The 22,459-nt window shown below is 36.4% G+C and overlaps 1 protein-coding gene across 21 annotated transcripts in view; it reads right to left on the bottom strand.

Annotated features, from left to right (window-relative positions):
• Positions 1–2,745: 2,745 nt before the first annotated feature.
• MFF (mitochondrial fission factor) overlaps positions 2,746–22,459 on the bottom strand; it is a 33,012-nt gene continuing 13,298 nt past the window's right edge. For 2 of the 21 annotated variants that reach the window (XR_012421535.1, XR_012421536.1), the window contains 7 exons: positions 20,553–20,641; positions 18,098–18,172; positions 13,511–14,704; positions 9,930–9,962; positions 8,317–8,376; positions 4,838–4,922; positions 2,746–3,593 (listed from right to left, as the gene is read on the bottom strand). Coding sequence is in view for 18 of the 21 variants with exons in the window: in XM_005574473.4 (XP_005574530.1) it covers positions 3,462–3,593; positions 4,838–4,922; positions 8,317–8,376; positions 9,930–9,962; positions 13,511–13,669; positions 18,098–18,172; positions 20,553–20,641 (633 nt within the window). In the remaining 3 variants the exon portion in view is untranslated. The remainder of the gene's footprint in view (positions 3,594–4,837; positions 4,923–8,316; positions 8,377–9,929; positions 9,963–13,510; positions 14,705–18,097; positions 18,173–20,552; positions 20,642–22,459) is intronic. The other 19 variants (XM_005574473.4, XM_005574474.4, XM_065526180.1 and 16 more) reach the window with 11 other exon arrangements.

Here is a 22,459-nt window from a genome sequence, read left to right as displayed (position 1 = left end):
CACATTAAAATGTTGTCAAACAACAAAGCTAAAAATCTAAAATTTTCTGAATGTTATTTCTATACTTTATTTCAATTGTTTATGTTCATTGGGCTTACGATTCTATAAATAATTTGCAGTACCTATATTATAGCTGCCTAAATAGATTTAGTAACATCAAGAGCTTATAAGCCTTTTTTTCTTAACATTTACTATATAAAAACATTCTCCCTACACCCCTACAAATACTTACTTGTCCTTAAGGCCTAGTTTAAATACCTCCTACTTGAGGAAGCCTTCCCAGTGCTCATGATCCAATAAACCAAGTTAGCACTTACCCAAGGCTCTATTATCATTCCTGTCATAATGTAACATACATGTGTTTGTACGTCCATCACTAAAGCATTTAGGAGCACAGGAACCCCCTTCATCAGCCCTCTCCTCTTCAAGTTCTTAGCAAGGCCCCTTGTTTCCCCACCCCCAGACCCATTCCTACCCCCACCTGCCTTATCTCTGGCAGCACTCTTTATCCTTGACTTCAGAACAGATACCACTTTTTCTGAGAGGCTATCCCTAACCGTCTAATGAAAACTAGGTTTCCCTTTACTCTTTTACCATGCTTTCATTTACAGCATCTATCACAATGATGATTGCATTTTCATTTGAATTTGCTTCTTAAACTTCACTGTCCCCCGTTAGACTATAAGCTCCAGGGGTACAGGAACATGTTTTTTCCCTCCTGGTATAAACAGTACTTAGTACAGTGCCTGGTACAAAGCAGAAACATTGTATTTAGTTGAATGAATTAATGAATCCTATCTTCAGTACCCAGCTTTTAGTGAAGACTCGATACTTATTCAATGAATTGTCAAACTGCTAATAGTCATGAAATTAAAACAAAAATAAGACAGCTCACTGTACTCTAGCAAACCAGGGTCAGCAATGGTGCTTACAAATTTTCTCATCACCCTCCAAAATACTTATGCCATGTACTTTCCCCCAAATGTGACTTCATTAATTCAGCCAGTGACCAAGGTATCCTCAGATCAATGAGTAGATATAAAAACTTGATTGGAACAGCATGTTAGCAGCAGTGAACAGAGGCATGGCTGCGGAAGGTTTCCAAAACAAGTTGAGCATGAAGGATGCCATATGCTGTTGCCAACGCCTAGAACACGGTGACTAAAGACACGGCTGTCAATGCCCAGCACACCCTCTGGCCTGCAACTATGTTCAGTGATGATGATAAGGTGGTGACTTGGAAGGAATCCCTATGTCAAGTGAGAAAAAAAATGATGTCTGACCTCCTTGTATATGCAAAAAATATACCTTCAGAGTCTGTCAGTAAGCTGGAAGAAGTGGATGTTGAAGTTTTTCACATCGATAATGGGTCTCCAGTTGCTGATCAACCCATGGGGAAATAGCTGAATGGTTCTGAATCAAAGGTGATCATAATAGTGACACTAACATTGCAGAAAAAGTGCCTAGCGATGACATGGTGAAAATACGTGACGGGCTTCTTGAAGGACTAGAGCAGTGTGTATTCAAAACAGAACAAGAAATCATGTCAGTTTATAAAATCAAAGAGAGGTTTCTCAGACAAAAACATTGTTCATGAGGTAGATGACTCTGGAAGAAATATTTTAAAAAGCCACCTAGGGGAATGCCTCGTCTCTACAGGATCCACTTCGTAGCCTCTCAACTGCTTCTCATGTTTCTTCTCACCGAAAAAAATAGTGTCCAGTAATCTTTACTCCAACAGCACCACCGGTGGGGACAGGAAACTTCCCGTGGCTGTTGCTGGTTGTAGCTGTTGTCTAACAGCTGGTGCAGGTAAAATTTATTTATTTATTTTTTTGAGATGGAGTTAGGCTCTGTTGCTCAGGCTGGAGTGCAGTGGCATGATCTCAGCTTACTGCAACCTCTGCCTTCTGGGTTCAAGTGATTCTCCTGCCTCAGCCTCCCGAGTAGCTGGGACAGCTATTGCCACCATGTCTGCCACCACACCTGGCTAATTTTTGTATTTTTGGTAGAGACGGGGTTTCACTGTATTGGCCAGGCTGGGCTCGAACTCCTGAATTCAAGTGATCCGCCCGCCTAGGCCACCCAAAGTGTTGGGATTACGGGCGTGAGCCACCACACCCAGTCTTGAGATTTAAATTCACCAGTATATATATATAATTAGCAAATAAATAACACAATGAAAAAAGTATATACAACTCTGGCTGGGCGCGGTGGCTGTAATTCCCGCTCTTTGGGAGGCTGAGGCAGGCGGATCACCTGAGGTCAGGAGTTCGAGACCAGCCTGGCCAACATGGCAAAACTCTGTATCTACTAAAAATACAAAAATTAGTTGGGTGTGGTGGCCAGCGCCTGTAATCCCAGCTACTCGGGAGGCTGAGGCAGGAGAATCACTTGAACCTGGGAGGTGGAGGTTCTAGGGAGCCAAGATCACGCCATTGGACTCCAGCATCGGCAACAGAGCAAGACTCCATCTCAAAAAAAAAAAAAAGTATACACAACTCAAGGTATTTAAACCTGAACCACTTTATAGATATTATAAATTAGAAAACCACCTACAATGCAACCAACAGCCACCAATACCAGGATGAAGGTCTGAAAGGAAGCACAGTAGGTTCTTGCGACCTACCATGTCATTAATTGTATTACTTGCTCCTGAGACAGGAAGACTCATATAAGGTAATATGATACAAAATGTAGCTGATCGCACAAATGATGAAATAAAATCCTCCAATAGACAAATACTGCTTTGCTTGACAGTTTATTAAATACACTACATTTGTACCTTATTCTGTACTTTTTTAAATTGTTCACACATGAACTGAGTAAAAACGTACTTTATAGAAAACCAAGTGCAAAACTAAAATGAAAGAATGCACATATTGCACACATATTAAACTGCTGAAATGTTAGAACTTAATCTGTACAAGTACCTAATGAAGAAGGTTATGAAATATTAGGTGGTTCGAGTTTCTCAAATCTGGCACCAGACCATGACTTTGAAAGTGTTAATGTTGAAGTGTTGATGCAAAAATGTCTATTAACAAAACTGCTTAACAGTGTTTGAGAAACAGGACAAAAAAATTGTTTTTCTTTCACAGACACTTATCTAAATCAATTCTCTACAGACTCTCTCCTATTCAGAATCACTTGTGTGGACTGATGAGGCAAAAAATAAATTCCTTTTAAAAAACAAAACTGGAGCCTATTTACAAAACATGCAAAGGGAGAATTTTAAGCAGGTGTTACTGCAGAACTGCTCAAACGTGAATACAGCTGAGTGACAGAATATACCTTCACTTCTACAAATATAGGTCCTTCCTCCAGACTTTCTGGAAGAAATACATTTTCAGGGAGTGGACTATAAAATGGCATACAACGCAGAGACAGAAACAAAGAAGTTTGCAAATCTTTTATATTTCCAGTTGTTGAGACAATATTTTTGAGAGCTGATGTTACCTCTAGCGGCGAAACCACAGCCAGCTATTAAGCAGCCAGAAAGCTACAGTAATTGAATACATGACCATTTCTCTTTTAGCACGTTCTTTGTTCTCCTCTTCCAGAAGTTGTAGACGTCTATTTAGTTTGATTATCTAAGTGAAAAACAAACACACAAAAAATACAATACAGAGGCTTTTATGAATAGAGCAATCAGATTCTTATAAAGTAGTACAATAATTTGTCAACAAAAGTATTATTACAAACATGGAAAGTTGCATCTGGAGCAAAATAAACACAACTACATATAGAAAAACATGTCATTCATGACAGCTCAAATTCACTTAAACATCCTTTCCCTTCTTCAGATTTCTGAGTTAGGAAGGGTATATTTCCTTCCTAACTTGATTACAAAGTGAGGTGAGGAAGCTGTTACCTACTGTTATTCTGGCAGAAAAGACTCAGTATGCATTTTGGCAGGCTTACTACAGCACAAAGAATACGGGACTCCTTTCCCTTCCTATGTCTCTCCTGGGAACTTCTTCTCACTCAACCTCAGTTGTTCATCTTTAACCCGGCATAACTGCCTTCTCTGTCCACCTCTGAATTACTGACACACTCCAATGAAATAACCTACTGTAGTGGGCCTTGGGATATGGCATCCAAACCCTTCAGGCCTGAAGGCTGATTCCCCAGCTGCTGGAAATGCTGCTGGCTGACAGTACAGTACCACCCTTGCTGTTAGCCCTTACTGTGAAAAGCCCGGGGCTGAATAACCAACCGCCTGCTTAAGCTCATGTCCTCCTACTGATCTTCACCTAAAAACATCTTATTTAATTCAATTTCCCTCTACATCTATTTGGCATAGACACAATGAGAAAACCAACTATGCCTTCTTCACATGTGTGTATGTCTGTGTGATACTCGAGGCTGTGGGAGTATTAAAAAATACACATGTGCAACTGCAGTTCTAAGAAATGATTTATTACAGAATACAAGAAATACATATGCAGAGATGCTGTGCAAGCTGCAAGGAGCAGTTTCCAAAATGGAGTTATTAAACACAGTAACAAAAGTTCCAAAGTGATTGTTCCACATTTCAAAAGCCAAACAAGCAACTTATGGCTGTAATGGTTTGCTAAAGACTCTTTGTTATCGGCCAAAATTACATTCATCTATCTTGGTAATACTGTTTTACGGTGACCACAACATGTAAATGGTAGTTTAATATATCTTTAATCAAAACGAGAAAATCAATTATGGCTTACTAGCTTGACAGATAAAATAGTTCAATTCATGGGTCCCACAGGAGAGAAAATGAGAAAATGTTGAGAACTATCACTTTAACATACTGTATGAATTTAACTGAGAAATCTATCTTATTTGGTACACTAAATACCTGTCGTCTTAGTGAAGCTGCATCTACAACAGTCAGGTCATCTGACGTTCCTTCAATTGTTGTATCTATATTTGAAATGCCATACCTGCAGGTAAGAGACAGAAAGACAAATGAATATTAAAGTAGAACTCAGAGTAACTGGCACGCCATGTCATGCTTTGTGTAATGCTCAAAGTAGTATTCAGAAAACTGGTACTAATAACATGAATTACTAAAATATTTTACCACCTGAATTTGTACTAATAAAGGAAAGGAAAAAGCTTAAAATGACAACTGTCTACAATATTGAATAGGGGCACTAAAAATTGGAGAATGAGAAAAAATCCTGACTAAAGATACAAATAGAAAATTCTCAAGCCAGAAGGATTGGCGATGCTAAAAAGGGTCCCTGACTGAAAAGGTCTGAGAGCTGCCACTTAGGATAGAACAAAATATGATTCTTACACAAACTTATGTCCATATGTAAGCCTACAGGCACAGACTCACTGGCAGGGAACACAAAGTAGACTAACTCTAACTAAAAAAAGAAAGACTCATCACCTCTTCTCATAGCCTCTTGTCTTACCATTTGTATTCTTTATTTCTTTTTTTTTTTTTTTTTTTTTTTTTTGAGACGGAGTCTCGCTCTGTCACCCAGGCTGGAGTGCAGTGGCCTGATCTCAGCTCACTGCAAGCTCCGCCTCCCGGGTTCACGCCATTCTCCTGCCTCAGCCTCCCGAGTAGCTGGGACTACAGGCGCCCGCCACCTCGCCCGGCTAGTTTTTTGTAGTTTTAGTAGAGACGGGGTTTCACTGTGTTCACCAGGATGGTCTCGATCTCCTGACCTCGTGATCCACCCGTCTCGGCCTCCCAAAGTGCTGGGATTACAGGCTTGAGCCACCGCGCCCGGCCCTCTTTTTTTTTTTTTGAGACAGAGTTTCACTTTTGTCGCCCAGGCTGGAGTGCAATGGCGCAATCTTGGCTCATTGCAACCTCCACCTCCGGGGTTCAAGTGATTCTCCTGCCTCAGTTTCCCAAGTAGCTGGGATTACAGGCACCCACCACCATGCCCAGCTAATTTTTGTACTTTTAGTAGAGACGGGGTTTCACCATTTTGGCCAGGCTGGTCTCAAACTCACGACCTCAGGTGATCCACCCGTCTCAGCCTCCCGAAGTGCTGAGATTACAGGTCTGAGCAACCACGCCCAGCCTATTCTTTACTTCTTATTTCTAATTACTTAGGCTCTACTGTATTCTCCCGCAGAAACAATTATGAAATCTCCTGAATACATCTTGCCACTACATTTAGCTCCAGAATTGGCCCAATAATGAATAAGAGGCTGTGTACAAAATAATACTGAAAAACCCCTAAGACAAAATCCAGAGAAAGCATAATAAAAAAGTACTTTTTGTTCCGATGCAGTTACTTCTAAAGGGGAACTACTTTTTAGGTGAATGACACTAAACTTCTGAAAAACAAAGACAAATGCCATTCCTCTCCTTTGCCTGGATTTCCACATTTTAAAATTTAATTAATAGCTTCATTAAGCTACAACTTATATAACCATACAATTCACCTCCCATATATTTTATATCCTAACTGGTTATTTCAGCAAAATGGCACAGTACATTTTCTAAATGAGCAGAACATAAACAAGCTGAATTAAAAGTTACTCCTGTGTAGTACACAGAATTAGCACATGGATCATCTACTCTAACATCTAGCTCAGCAAGTCCCCATACAAAAAGTACATACCCACAACAAAGGGATATGAAGCGGAATTACACGTTTCATCCAGACATGTTCAAGACAAGTCTATCCAGAAAATCCTTTTGTTTTAAATATTGTTAAAAGTAATAATTTAATAAAGTATGCAAAAAACCTTAAACAATAGATGGCGTGTACTGACCCTAGATAATCTACAACCATCTCCAAATGTTCCTTCTATGGCTAAATTGTCTTGCTTTCTCATTAGCTGTCCCCTTGTTTCCTGAGAACACAGTAAACAACCTGGGGCACTGAGGGTAATTTTACCAGTTAGAGAAGTAAACTTCTAAGTTAGTAGATGCTGGAACTATGGGTTTACAAATGATTAGTGGAAAAAATAAAGGTTGAAGGTTCCCTTTTCCTTCACTTCATCCTCAAAACAAAACTCTTCTCTTTCTCTGAGGCCACATAACAGATGACTAATTAGAAAAAAAAAATCCAACAGAAGCAATTGTTAAAGAGATCTGAACTGAACATAGAGAATGAAATACAAATGAAAGCGATTACTCACAATTTATATCCTGAATTAACTAAGGTTTAGATATCTGAAAAGGAAATCTCCATTTGCAAAGAAATATAAGGATATGACCAAAGATTTTACCTATATAATTCAATTGAAAACAAAAATATGTTACTTTACATTGTGTTTTAAACAAAAACCTGCATTTATTAGAACTAAAAAACTCTAATGCTAAGTTAGACTACTGGCTGAAAGATAAAAGGATCACAAACTTAGAGAAGAATATAAGGGAAAACAACAATGAACCTAACTAAGACTGTAAAAAGAACAAGTCAGCAGAGTGGTGAGGGATTACCACAGTCACGCTTTCCAACTCCTCCAACATGAATTCAGTTTTAATGAGCAGCTAATGTTTCCCTTTTCTCTTGCTTCGATGAATGCACCAGCTTCTTCTAAGCACAGAAATGATGCTGCCAGTTTTAAATCTACGGCTACAGATAATACATTTCTGCTTGAATAAAACCGACTGAAAAAGTTATACAGTAATAGCGTCTGTGGATACCAACGAGTTTGTTTTTCCAGACTATGGGAAAACTAAATGGGGATTTTGGCACTTGAGAATTGTATGTGTTTGTATGTGCCATTCTGCCAGCCCCTGTGCATATCAGGAAGAAAGGAACACTCAGCCTACACATGTCTGAAAGTGTGAAAGGGGCAAAAATAAGAGAGAAGGCATTAAATCAACAGATGATAAAAATGCTTAAAACTCAATTTCCTTTCTAAATACGTGCCTTCCCGAACTGTGGAGCTGTTAATACTGATGCCTCCCAGTTTAAGATGATGCCTTACAAACAAAGAGGTTTGTTCACACACCGGAAGTGACATTCCAGATAATTAACAACTTAAAAGGAAATGCTGGGCACAATTCAGGCAACCATTAAAATGATGTACATAAGATGAGATTTAAGACGTTTTTTCTGTTTTAGCATGTCAATTATTACAAACCACCTATAAACTATTAACACTACACTTAAATAAAATAGCTGTTCACATCGTAACATAATTATTAAACATTTTCCCTCATACTAACTGGCCAAATGTCATGACTGATTATTCACTGTTCTTAGAGAGAAGCAAGATGTACCCATCGAGGAAAGCTGTAGAAAGAAGTTCAGCTACAAACACAGGTGTGGCTACGACATGCATCATGCCCTGCAACACACAAATTCCGCCAACCATTTACCCTGGTAATTACAAAGTCTCAAAATTTACCTGATGTTCTCATGATGAGGATTAGAAGTGGCGGCAGCAGACCCACCACGCAACACAGGTCTAAGGCAGGTTTTTGCGGGAGAAGGCACAAGACAGAATCAGGAAACAGAGAAGTAATAAAATAAAAGCAAAAACAAGACAAATAAATGTCAAATAGGATTATATTGTATATTTCAATACAATATAATATCTCTCAATCACTTGAAAAAATCCTTGTCTCATGTGTCCTCCATTTTATCATTTTCATAAACTCAACATTACTATCGATCAAAGAAACAAAGGGAATCTATATTTACATGACAAAATAGCACCAACATATAAAATAATTTTCTTGGTGCTTTACATTATGAAATTTAAGACAGAAGACAACTCTGTTTAAAAAGTGTAATTCCTTTCTTCTAGTTGGAAAAAAAAATCACTAGCACCTTTAAAAGCATATCAGGACCTGGTTAGCTGCACCGGTATGACCATGGTTGCTCATCTGATATCAACAGCTCCATCTCAAAAACTGTATTCATAAATTTCAAGAAACTCCATTTCCCACTGTTCCTTCCCTCCCACCTTATTAATTCTGAGTAGTGCCTGATGTCTCACTGCGGCTGTGTGTCAAACTCTCAGCTCTCCAGAGTGAAAATGCAAGCCTCCACTCTGAAGCTGAGAAGATCAGGAGACGTGCTGGAGCACATTACAGGAAGTGCAATCCACAATCTGAGTCTGATCTTGAGACAACCAGGAGTGGCATACAGGGCCGCTGGGAATGAAGACTAAGGTGCACTGGGAAATCTGGTGGGCATTTCCACCCATTCTCAGTATACGCTTTGGCGCTAGAGGAGTTAGCTTTCTACCTTGATGAGCAGTAAGCTTTCCAGTGAGTTTTATATTTTAAAATCACAAAACAAAAGCTTCTACCTGTTCACTGGTCAATTCCCCCTAAAACAGTCAGCAATATTTACTAAGCAGAGAAAGGAGACTGGAGTATTGGATCCATATAAAGATTCGAAGAATTATTAAATCCTATTTTGGATATCTAATTCTCTAAGTAACCGATCTGGTTTTGCTTGAATTTAAGTATCAAGACAACACTGAATTATATAATGGTAAATGTTTAATACCAAATGCACTAATTTTTTCTGTAAGTTGGCACAGCTGTGGAATTTTGACAATACAAATCATTATTTTCTGATAATTCAATTTATATAAGAAAATTCTAATGTTTAACTTCTATATGTCTTAAAGGTACTACCAGTGCTTAAATAAATTTCGGGAGCCTAGATGACAAGGGATTCAAAGAATTTTTGGGGTGTTTCCCCACACGTTTGACTTTTATTTTACTGGCTAAAAAACATGGAGAAATCACATATGCTTGAGACAGGTCTTTTAACTCATCTCATCCTAGTACCATATTTACTCTGTGGTATTAGGAAACCTGTTATTTAACTACAATCTTAAATTATACTAACATGAAAATGGTTAATTAGATGAAGCCATCGCTGTGTGCTTCTTAAAGCTTTTTAAACTGCACACAGCATGTTCAAATGGATCTGTCATATTCACCATATTCCACCACAGAGATCTCCCTTTTATAATGCAGAGCCAGAAAATAATACAGTTACCTTTCACAACGTATTTCATTTTGTCTTCTCACACTGGCAATTGACACATATAATATAAAAGTACATTAGACAGGTATTTGGCAAAATTAGAAACTTCATTCAAGTACCATTTTCTATGATAAGTATGATTTAATACATAAAATCTCTTCAACAGTATGTTTTGTAGAGTGGTAAAAGGGAAAGAAATCCAAGGCTACCACCAAGCTCCACCATTAACTTGTGTTTGTGTACTGACGTTTTTTGAGTAAATATGCTCTGACGTAACAGAACATGTGTTTCTTTGCTATAAAAATGTAATCTGCTACAGAAAATAGACAGTTTAATTGGGAATCAGGAATTATACTTTTTCTTTTAAAAGAGAAAAATTATAAATAACAAACATTGTATCCACTGCAACTCTGGATTTCCAGGTCTTCCAAGCTGTATATTTATAGGGATACTTGCCAAAAATATAAATTATTCACACATTGGTTTCTTATTCTATTCACTCAAAGCTGGTACAGTCTGTTAAGGAAAAACTGTATAAAAATAATCAAGCCCCTCCTAAAAATAAGACCTAAGCATGACTCATCTATCAATATTTAAATAATGTTCTTACACAGGAACTAAGTTTCTTTTTTAAGATGTTAATATTTTACATTGTAAAATGAGGTACATAGCTCTAACATATGTAGGGAGAGACGGACATTTTCTAACCAGGTAAGGACCAAATCGTAACAGTATTTTAATTTCTGCTGCACCTGAGCAAATAACACACCTGGTGTTTTGGTAAACTTTCAATATATCAGTTTTCCAAATGCGTAACACTGACCTGTGTAAATAGTTTTCTAACATGTACCTAGGATTTAACTTGGTTTTCATGTTGAGCTTGGTTTAGATCATCTACATGCTTGTAAGAAAAAAATATATAGTACATGAACCTTTTGACAGCGTCCTTTAAAATGTAAACTGAAAATAGTTCTTAAGTCAAGGAATTGTGAATCTGCATTATTTCACAGTGATAAAGCAAGCAGAAAGCGTTTTTCTTTTTCCGCCAAATAGTTCTAGCTTAAATTAACCATACCTAATGTGATGGCATATGACGAAAGATAAAGTATTGCATTAGCATAATAGCCAAGAGTAATAAAATAGAAAGGAAAAAATGATGTACAGAGCAAGGAACACAGAAGCACTTAAAATTTTATAAGCAGTATTATTTTATAATCATGCAAGTAGAACATTATCCAAATTTCACATTCCTATTTCTTATATCTGAAAAGTCATGCCGGATACTTCTCACAGAGGAAATAAAAACTGATTTGGCACTTAAAATTCTGACAAAATCTTGCTCAACACTGAGATCCTAAGTGAATACAACTTAAAAAAATCCTTTCAATACTGAAAGCATCAATTAGACTGATAAGAAACTAACCCTCCAGGCTCCAAGGTAGCAACTAATGCTACAGACCTAGGAGCAAAGCATTATTAATATAACTCCTTCATGAACTTTTAAAAACTTACTGAAATGAATAAGAGAACTCCTCCCCAGAAAAGGGATTTTAGAGTTATCAATTCATCACAATGTAAAAAAGTGAAATAAAATTTCACTTAAAGTCTAAAATATTTTTCATTATTAAAAAAATACAAAGTTTATACTAATACGATTTTTGATTTTATACATTTGACTCTGAGGCACAATGCTTTTCCATTATGGAGGAAAAAATCCATTCTTTTTATAAGTTCCACATGACTGCAATGAACTGTGTATATGCTGATCGTGGGGGCTGAGAAGAATCTTTTTTTTTTCTTTTTTTACTTTTTGGGACATATAATTTTAATGTACTGTGACTTTGCCATCTAGCTATTATTACTTTTTATACAAGATTTGGAAATATCTCTCTCATTCAGATATTTTAAATGTAATAGTATTTGATATGACATATTCGCACCTAATAATCTGGTTTCCACTAAGGACTTACTGTAATTTAAAAGTTAAACAAGTTAGTTGATGGACAATAAATCTGTTTTAAGGAGGGAAGAGAAAACAGACCCTTGTAAATATTAGTTCTTAAGTGCCAGCTACTTTATATTTAATATTGTTTGAAAGATCTCCTACCACACTAAATAAAGAATTGGAGGCCATTATCCCATTATAATTAAAGGTGGGGGAGGGGAGAAGATCCTCACAAGAATTCAGAAAGCTAGATATTATTATCCTTCCTCTCTAGTTTTCAACAGATGAGAAAAATGAGGCCAAAAGAAGCTAAGCAATTTGTTCAAGGCCATTATGCAGCTATGCACTGGGGTGGATCCGGGTTAATTCTGACCGACTCCCTGAATCCATGCTTTTTGTTCTGAACCTTGCTGCTTCTTATAGCTTCCCAATAGTCCAAGAATGTCTTTGAAGCTTCAAAAAGCACAAAAGGGAGTCTAAACCCTTGGGGAAAAAACAAACAAAACACATCTATACATATACATGTATATATAATTCCCCTCCCCACACCCTCATGCCATGAGCTTTCTTTTTAAGCTCTTTTCAGTGCAGCTTTCAGTCCTTGGGCCCAAATGCATGGCACTAGGTCAACTCTCGGAAGGCCCTGAAAGGCCCTGGATTCAACAAGGATAAGCAGCATGGACAAGTGCTTGTGAAGTATGGTGACATACCCAGGGCCTGTGTGAGGACTACAAGCACTTAACAAGAAAAAGTTTGTTCAGTGCAAGCCAGAAGTCATGTTCGTTCCTAAGGTAAGAAACACGATTTATTAGAAGGGCCAGCTTAATTTATTGTGAAATCTTCAAAATGCAAAAAGTAACAAGTAAATAATCATGAAAATTCAAACCCTGACTACCAGAAGCCACTAGATAAATGTTCAGAGTCGAAATGAAATTGACTCTATCTTTCCCACAGTATGCCAAAAAAGCTCCCTGAATTTCCTTTAAAACATTATGTAGTAATAAAGCGAGGACAAAAAGTACTTGAAATAACTGCAAAAAAATTATTTCTATGAATAAGTCTAAGTTTACTATTGATGATTTTACTTGGAGATGTTCAAAAGCGAGATAAATTATCAACACTGAAAAATATCAGTATTATCAAAAAGATGGTAGCACCTGGAATTTTCAAAACAAGCCTAGAAATCCATAGCTGGGAGGAAAGGAAAAAAGTGTCCTGGCAGCTGCACTGACATCAGCTCCTCAGATTTGCTTTATTAATCCAATCATATAAGTAGCATAAATAATTACACCAAGATTAATTAAAGAGGACTGGTAAGCTTCAGTGCAACACTCAATCCAACGGGACCCCTTGGCATATCCCCAAGTGGAAACAAGTACTTAGAACAGGCTAGAAAAGCCTTTGAAAAAAATCACTACGCTTTCTATGTATACTCTCCTTGACAGAAGGAAAGGTAATGTAATCTTGCGAAATGTGAATTTTGGACAATAATTTCAAATTAAAAGAAAGTAAAGCAAGCTGTTTCAAATCATTGCATCTTAGAAAGAGGCTAGAAGGTAAAAACAGAAAAGAAAGACACCACAGTCCACTAAACAAGAGGCCAAAAACTATGCAACAAAGCTGGCAAGAGTCACGGATGGCCAATCACCTGCGATTTTCATCCAGCACATCCAAGATCTGCTGGTATGCCCTACGGGTAGAAGACTGGATAAGCGACAAAATGCCACGAGCAGAGGAAAGATTAGCTCCATCTTCAGGTAACATATGGGGAGGACAGACCCGAGCCTGTTGTGGCGATGGTGTCACACTGTTTACACAAGCACAGCAAATGAAGAGAAAAACACTCAAGTCAGATTTTTATAAAACTTCTGCTGAGCAGTCTTTATCTTAATTTTCTTAGTGTTCTTGTCCCGCTTTCCCACCCTTCACTCTCCCCTCCAAGAAAACAGTCAAAGAATAAACATTTTGAATTGTTTTCAAAAACTAGCTATAAGGGAGCAATTATAACTTTGTAACCCTAAACATCAAAATAAATAAACTGAATATGAAAGAACTGTAGAGAGGGAAGATAACCACAGCAATGAATGTGTTCAACTCCTCCCATTGGAGAAGCAGCATTCTTTACTTCGTGCTTATATTCCAATTCAATAAACCAAACTTCTAAGAAACAACACTGCCGTCAACTTATGGATGATTAGAAGAGTAGGACAGGGAATTCTCACATACAGATGTCAAAGTTTAAACACATGAATCAAAAGTGATTCCATAAAAACACCATTTCAAAAACTTCATAAAGCCAATGAAGCAAGTTGAAGTTTATGACGAGTAAATGACACTGATTTAAGGATGAATTCGTCTTAGAAAATGGTAACAAAGCATTTTGATTGTTTAGTTATAGAAAGCATATGTTCTCTAGTTAAATGACTAAAGCATAAAAATATTACCAAATCTGTGAATACAGTGAAAGAAGGCAAGGACACTTCTTAAATTATCAATGGCTGATAATTATTTCTGGGTTTCTTAGTGACAATAATCTTAATCGTTCTTTCATGTGTGGGCTGAGATTCATAATTTCATTTGACTCCCCTGCCAGTACTTTCTGAAAGCTGAATGAACCAATTCTTGTGGTTCTAACCTAAACTCTTAAGATCTGTGTCAGTATTTTCAGGGAGCCGTTTAATGTTACAGCATGATTATGTGAGGTATTTAACTTAACTGACATACGGACGTGGCAGATGGTTTGTTACAATAAGAGCACTATGACAGTGGGATGAGGGTTCAACATTCTCAACGTCAAGGCAAAACTAACATCAGGCTAAACGTCATCCAATGTGTATTACGTCTAAAAGAATAAAAACAAAGCAGATGGTAAACAATTGAAAAAATAAAATCTCTTATTTTGACTGTGTAATCTTTTCTAACAGCATGTATTTGTTTGGAAACTACAAAATAACTGGGATAATTTTTGACAGGATAGTTACAATCATCTAATATTATTCCCAGAGTCCCAGAAAATTAAAAAACAAAATCTCCTCCACAATTTTATGAATAACTTTGAATGGCTTGGCGATCCAAAAAGAGAAGTACCATAATATGAAAACCATGTTTTTCAAAGACTGCTTAGAAGATCTAAGCCAAATCTTAACATACAAAGTAACTAATCTATCAAGCCTGATTCACCATAGGATTTAGGCCTAATGGTGTCAAGATAAACTCAAATTTTCTGATGCAATCTCATGACTAGTGACCTTAAATGTCCATCCAGAGACTGGCAATCTCTGGGAATTCATATAAACCAACATTATCTACTGATCCATGGTAATTGGCAAACCCATACCGGGCATTCCAGAAGGGTAAAAACAAACAAACAAACAAACAAACAAAACCATCCTATCTGTGAAACAAAACTATACGTTACACTCAGAATTCTCTTTAGGCAGCACTGTGAAAAGCTGAAGCTCTTACTGCCTATGAGAATTAAAAATGGCCAGTTCTGCATCAACATAAACAAACAATTCATCTTACACTCTTCTTGATAGAGCAGTCAGCGTAACTGCCTAAATTCACTTAAGCAAGTTTTAAAGGACTAATCAGTACTTTGCCTCTGCATTTGGGGGTTTAAATTGAACACTTTGTGTATCATTCTGTATTGATAAATAAACTAGCTCCATGCTAACATATTAAAGGCTACAATAATCAATATTTGGAATTATAATCTTGGGGCAACAGCATGAATGAACGAAACTCAAATCCATGAAAAAACTTAATGGATTTTGGTCCATTAAATATTAAAATAGAAGGGTTACTTTCTCTAAGAGAAATCCTTTTGCTGGAAACAAACAACAATGAATTGTTTACTTAAACTGTAAAAGTACAAGTATTTTCTGTCCACACATAGGAAATGAGGAGGTCATCTTATAAAACAGTCAAACATAAACTTACTTCAGATTAACTGCAAAGAGTTCCTAAGATGGAATGCAGAAGGGTAGATTCTAAAACAATCTATAAGATCCCTCTCAATTCTAAGATTTTACTATCACATGAAATTGGAATATAATGGGAAAAAACCTTACATGATCCTCAGTTGTAATTTAATACGAAAAATATTTATGTAGAAAGATAAAAGATGAAATTAAGTTTTTATCAATACTAGTAAAGATATTTCATCAAAAACATAACTTGAGGTTCTAGTTGTTTCTCAAAAGAAATCAACATTTTGAAGATTAGTAAAAAATTTAGCTTTTCATTCATGTGTATGGTAATCCTCCATAAACAGCAAAAACAAAATCAGGAGTATTTTTTTTTTTAATGGATGACTACTTTTTCCAGTGTATGTATAGATTAAATGTCCTTGTTTGATAACACATAATTCCATCTACAGATGAAATGAATCACCATAAGATCGCCAAAACTACATTAGTAATTACAGGCAATAAATAATTTAGCAATTCTCTTTCCTTTTTAAAACTTTAAGCAGTCTTGTTGGTCTTTTTTACAAATAAATGTAAAAACAAAAAAGAATAAGCTCCATTTTAGCAATCAGTTTGACAGGAGCTAAAATGTACTACACAGGTATCCACTGTGGAGGGAAACAGTGCTTTCACCTCCGTCCACTCTTGGACCCAACCAAGGTTTAGTGACTTTCTGTTTCTGCTGTTTTGACAAGTGAACTACTGTGGAAAACAAAAAAGTAAACATACTGCAAAGGCTCTGAGAAGATTAAGTAAATAGCATTATATATATTAGTAATTTAATAAAAATGTTCTTTGATAAACTGATTCCAGTGAGATTATAAAACAGCAAAGTCTCAACATTACCTTTTTAAAAGAAAAGATTAGAAGAATTTGAAGAAAGCACTGATGTTTACCATGCTTCATTAGTAATAGCTCTACCTCATGCTTACACCAAATCTTATTACATAAGAGTTAAGTAAACGACACCAGGGCTGGGCGCAGTGGCTCACGCCTATAATCCCAGCACTTTGGGAGGCCAAGGTGGGCAGATCACTTGAGGTCCGGAGTTCTAGACCAGCCTGGCCAATATGGTGAAACCCTGTCTCTACTAAAAATACAAAAATTAGTCAGGCATGGTGGTGTGTGCCTGTAGTCTCAGCTACTCGGGAGACTGGGGCAGAACAATCGCTTGAACCCGGGAGGCGGAGGCTGCCGAGAGCTGAGATCATGCCACTGCACTCCAGTCTGGAAGTCACAGTGAGACTCCGTCTCAAAAAAACAAACAAAATAAAACAGCAAAAAAAAAAAAAAAAAATCAGCCAATGCCAGAACTAAAATTGAAATAAAAATTTACTTGGCATAACTATGTCATTATTAAAAGTAAGTTCAAAGTCAGGTACCTCCTTCTCTGAGTTTTTATAGGAATAATGTTTCCCAAACTGTGACTTTAACCTCTTCAGTGAGGTATCAGACTCTTCCAAAAAATAGGGTAAAATAATAAAGAGAAAAAATTTTCATCAAAACACAAATATAGTAATTTCTCTTGGAATTTTAAATAGAGAGGAAATTTTAATATATTGCCACTATCTACGGCAACTGAATAGTTCCTCGAAGCATAATAATAGAACCAGAGTAAGAGGAAAACTGTTGGCTATCGGTGCGGTTTCTTCTGCTGCTTAAGAACGCTATCAGCTATTGATACTTGTATTATATACCAAAATGTTCTGCTCCATGAGTAGAGTCATTCCCATACCTTATTTTGTCACACAGAAAAACAGTGGGTTTAATAATAGCAAAAAAAATGCTTTCAAGCATCATTTTAATCTACAGGATTATAAAATAAATGACAAACCACACTTATTCTCCATTCTTCTTCAGGGACAAGAGAAAAGAAGAAGAGACAGTGTGCTGAAATTAAAAAAAAAAAAAAAAATTGGGATCACTGAACCAGGTGAAGTTGAATCTGTCGAGAACTATTATGCCAACCAAAGCAAAATAAACAAAAAAGGAGGCTTGGTCCCTATGTGCATATTATATTCCATGTTGCTTTCACCAATACATGCAAAATCATATACAACTTCCTTTAGTTGGTCTAGTTATTTTTTTCCTTAATAAAGTATATAACGGCAGTTTGAGAAATCCTGAAACAGAGGTACTAAAAAGCCAAACAGGAAGATAATTAGGATAGCATATGTCAATTACCTGGTCAATAGATTAGTATTAACATAATCCTTCAAAATCAAAACAACTACTTGTGAAAAGCAGAGCAGATAAAATCTTACGTGTACTCCGGTGCAGAAATCGGTGCCTGGAACCTTGAAATTTTATTTCTTGGGGCAGAATCTGATCTGTGCCACCTTAAATAATAATTATGCTTCTTTTACATATTCAGCTTTTATAACACAAAGAAAAAGCTACATCTGATTTTACTGTTCACAGTTCACTTTTGTGCTAATAGCTGACGATAATCTTATTGCCTCTTCAAAGTAATTAAGAAAACAAAGGCTAGTGCTCCTGCTCTCACACCCGTTTGCACTTTCATTCTTAAAGCCATGGAATAAAATAAAGTGGAGACAGGCAAAGTTTCATGCACTCTGATGCACAACAATTTCATGTTACAAAGAAAACACTAAAGTAGGTAAAGATAGTAAGAGTTTAATAATTATTTTAATAGAGGTATTATATCAATTGTTTTTTCCTTACTACATTAACGACACTGAATAATATGGTCGTTACACACAATTCTAAAGTTAGTAAGATGGAGACTCTTAAAGATGAATTGTAAAGTATAAAATTAACAACAGTAAGGAAAGAAAGGACAAAGTTACATTATTAACAAATTACATCTATAACATGGTAACAGCCATAACGAAAAATATGGTTAAGCAATGTTAAGTGTTTCACTGTGAAAATGTATAAAGATTCATTAGTTTTACTACCAAAAATGAGATTCTCAGTTTTATTAAAGGCTGAAATGGCATTTTAGAAAATGCCATTAAAGCAACTTAAAAAAAAAGAAAATCAAGTATTAGTTAACACTGTAAATCTTTTCTGTTATGAGGAACTGATGTTATTAGGTAAATGCAAAAATATCTATATCATCTACTCTAAATCATACTTCACTGGACTGGTTTTCATACATAATAAAGGGGTTTCCTTTCTCTTCAGTTGAATGCAGCTATCAATAATACATACTTCGGGAGAAAAAATAAAAGTGGTGCTATATTACAATAATCTTGTTTTTATTTTATTAAATAAAATGTCAAAGTAGCTAAGAACCTAAAGAGTAAGCCACATCTTTATAAAGTGGAAAAGCTTACTAGAAATCTTTGTTGCCTTGGGATAATGTTACAAAAAGAAAATAATTAAAGCTCTTGAGTGTATGTTTAATCACTCTGTAAAGTAGATCAAGAAGCCACCTTAGCCATACATGATACAGCCTCTTAACTGTTTGTGTAATACATTTGGAAATAGTCTAGAAAAAATGGATCTCGTGGACCTGCTGACATCACTGCCAACCAGACACCTCTAGGGAAACACAATCATAAAAAATTTTCTATTACTAATGGCTGAATCTTGCAGCAAGCATTCCCTGAAGGAGATATATATTCATTTTAACTCACTGTCTTCCTACACAGTCTTACAGAATAATTTTAACTACCTTAGGAGATATTTAAATATTCTCCAAGAAATCAGAGCAGTTTTAGTTCTCCTTTCACCTAACACAAGAGAATGGAATTTCCATAAGGCAAGCAAATAATTTATATAGAAGTTAGAACTTCTTTGTTCTTTCAAAGCAAGGATAAAAATATTTGAAAAAAGAATCCTCTCTCTATCTTGAATATCAATGATCCTACCCCATCAAAACTCCTTCTGTATCCCTATACTCTTTAGAGAGGTCCAAACTAGAGATTAATATGCTATAATATAAATCACTGTATTGTTCTCTATTTTGTAAATAAAATTAAATGTTTTGCTTCTATCTAGATTTGCAAGCTCTCAGAAGAGATGTATCATCTCCTGATTCTTTCAGCTTCTGCAGAAGCTAACATGATGCTTGCCATCACAGGTGGTTCATGAGTTCATGAAAATTGGCCAAAACATTAATGAGGAAGAAATATTAATTTATATAATCTATTTAAAAAGCCACTACTGACAATCACTTTCTGATTAAAATTCTGACCAGTTTTCAAGAAACATTTTGTTTGTAAAAACCCATTAATTTTAATAAAAAAGTAAAAAAGCACTAACATTAATAGATCTTCTGGTAGCTTTAAGATCAGAATTTGATAATACAACCAAATGAGAAAGAAAGGTTTAAACAACTAGTCTTTTAAACAACACACTTGTATTTTTTGAAAATGAAAAGGACCAAAAAATTCAATGAATCACAAAGGAGAAAGCTAAAACATACTTTTGGAAAGAAAAAAATTCTACCTGTCTTGCTACACTGTTTAACACAGCTCATTAGAAACAAAGCTGGACAGGACCAGTTCACCATCTTATGATAACTTAATTAGCAAATCATACGACACAGGAAAGGATAAGATTACTGAAAAATTCTGAGGACCAACAAAACGGCCAGATTTTAAGACTACAAACAGTATTACAAAAATGTAAACTTGATGTAAAACAAATTTTAAAAACTATAGGAAGTAATTATTTAGAAAAATATGGGTACACAAAATACCCTGAAAAAACTTACAAAGGAGATATAATGCTAGTGCTTCTACTCACAGAGAATCATTTCTGACCAGCTGTCCATTTTGGCGAACAGCATTTTCACTCATAGACCGCTCTCTTTTTAGTCTGCCAACTGCACGGATCTGTTAAAGCACAAAGAAAGGGAAGGAAATAGAAATATTCTTAGTAGCCTAGTAGCTGCTTAGCATCAAAAGAACCTTGATACAAGGCTACTCAAAAAATTTACAACGAACTAAGAAAAGGCAACCAAGAATTGCTGCCAGGCAGTGTATTACTGACAGACTTGCTTTTTAAAAAAACACCACATACCCTTACTTACTATAATGCAGATAAACAGGAATGTCTATTTACTTTAAGAATGCTACTCTAGTTCTTTTTTAAGTATCAATATTACTTGGTATGATTATTATTATTTGTTTAATCTTACACTATATACTTATTTATAAGAACAATTTATAAAAGTGTTTACAGGCACATATAGGAAACGGAGAGTATCTGTATTATAAATAAACATTCCTGGCTTCTAGAGTTATAACAAGTTAAGATTTGGTTGAATATTTGAAAACTAGACTAAAAAAGTATCTAGCTTAATGGTTTTGGCATTGCAGAATGGCTGCAATCTCTAATCCCATATGTTCTTCTTACAAAATATATCTTTGACCTTCTTTCATTAAGAGACAGGATCTGTTTCTTTCCCTTGAAATTCAGAGGGCTAGTGACTACTATAGAAATGATGCAAAGTGACTTCTGAGGATAGGTCATAACAGTACAGCTTCTGCCTTTCTTTCCCCAGGTTGTTAATATTTCGAAGAATGGCACCATAACACAAGGAAGGCCAAGTAGCCAGACAGTGAGGCCATGTATAAGTGCACCTGCCGACAACCCTAATGGATGTCCCAGACAACAGCTAGTACCAAGTGACATGTGAGTGAACAAATCTTCAGATAACTGCAGCTCCAGCTGTTGAGTTATCCTTAGCCTTTGAGACTTTCTAGCTTAGGCTTCAGACACTGAAGAAAAGAAACAAGCTTTTCCCTTCATGGCAACTGCAAATTCCTAACCCACAGTATGCATGAGCAAAACATACGCTTGTTTGTTTTAAGCCACTAAGTTTAAGATGATTTGTTACATAGAAATGGATAACTAGAACAGTAGTAATCATTAACTTTTCTGCTTATTTAAAATTTTTTTTTTTTTTTTTTTTTTTGCGATAAGATCTTGCTCTGTCACCCAGGCTGGAGTGCAGCGGCATGCTCATGGCTCATTACAGCTTCAGCCTCCTGGGCTCAAGTGATCCTTCCACTTCAGCCTCCCAAGTAGCTGGGACTACAGGCACACACCACCACACCTGGATAATTTTTGTATTTTGTAGAGATGGGGTTTTGCCATGTTGCCCAGGCTGATCTCGAACTCCTGAGCTCAAGTGTTACTGCCCATCTTGGCCTCCCAAAGTGTTGGGATTACAGGTGTGAGCTACTGTGCCCAATAAAAATACTTTAAAAAACAACACAAACAAACCCCCCCTCCCCCAACTAAAATAGCCATGGCAACATTATGGTTTTATTTTGTGGGTTTTTTTTTTTTTTTTGAGATAGGGTCTCGCTCTGTAGCCCAGGCTGCAGTGCAGTGGCACAATCTCGGCTTACTGCAAACTCTGCCTCCCGGGATCAAGCAATTCTCCTGCCTCGGCCTCCAGAGTAGCTGGGATTACAGGTGTGCGCCACCATGCCTGGCTCATTTTTGTATTTTCAGTAGAGACGGGGTTTCACCACGTTGGCCAGGCTCATCTCAAACTCCTGATCTCGTGATCCGCCTGCCTCAGCCTCCCAAAGTGCTGGGATTACAGGCGTAAGCCACTGCACTCGACTGACATTATGGTTTTAAAAAAATTAAACTTTATAGTAAAAAACAAATAGTATGTTAATTAAAGGACTTGAAAA

The sequence above is a fragment of the Macaca fascicularis genome, chromosome 12 (genome assembly GCF_037993035.2).
Source record: "Macaca fascicularis isolate 582-1 chromosome 12, T2T-MFA8v1.1".
Taxonomy (NCBI): domain Eukaryota; kingdom Metazoa; phylum Chordata; class Mammalia; order Primates; family Cercopithecidae; genus Macaca; species Macaca fascicularis.
The sequence above is the reverse complement of the archived record's forward strand: the minus strand, read 5'-3'. Positions and strand labels throughout refer to the sequence as shown.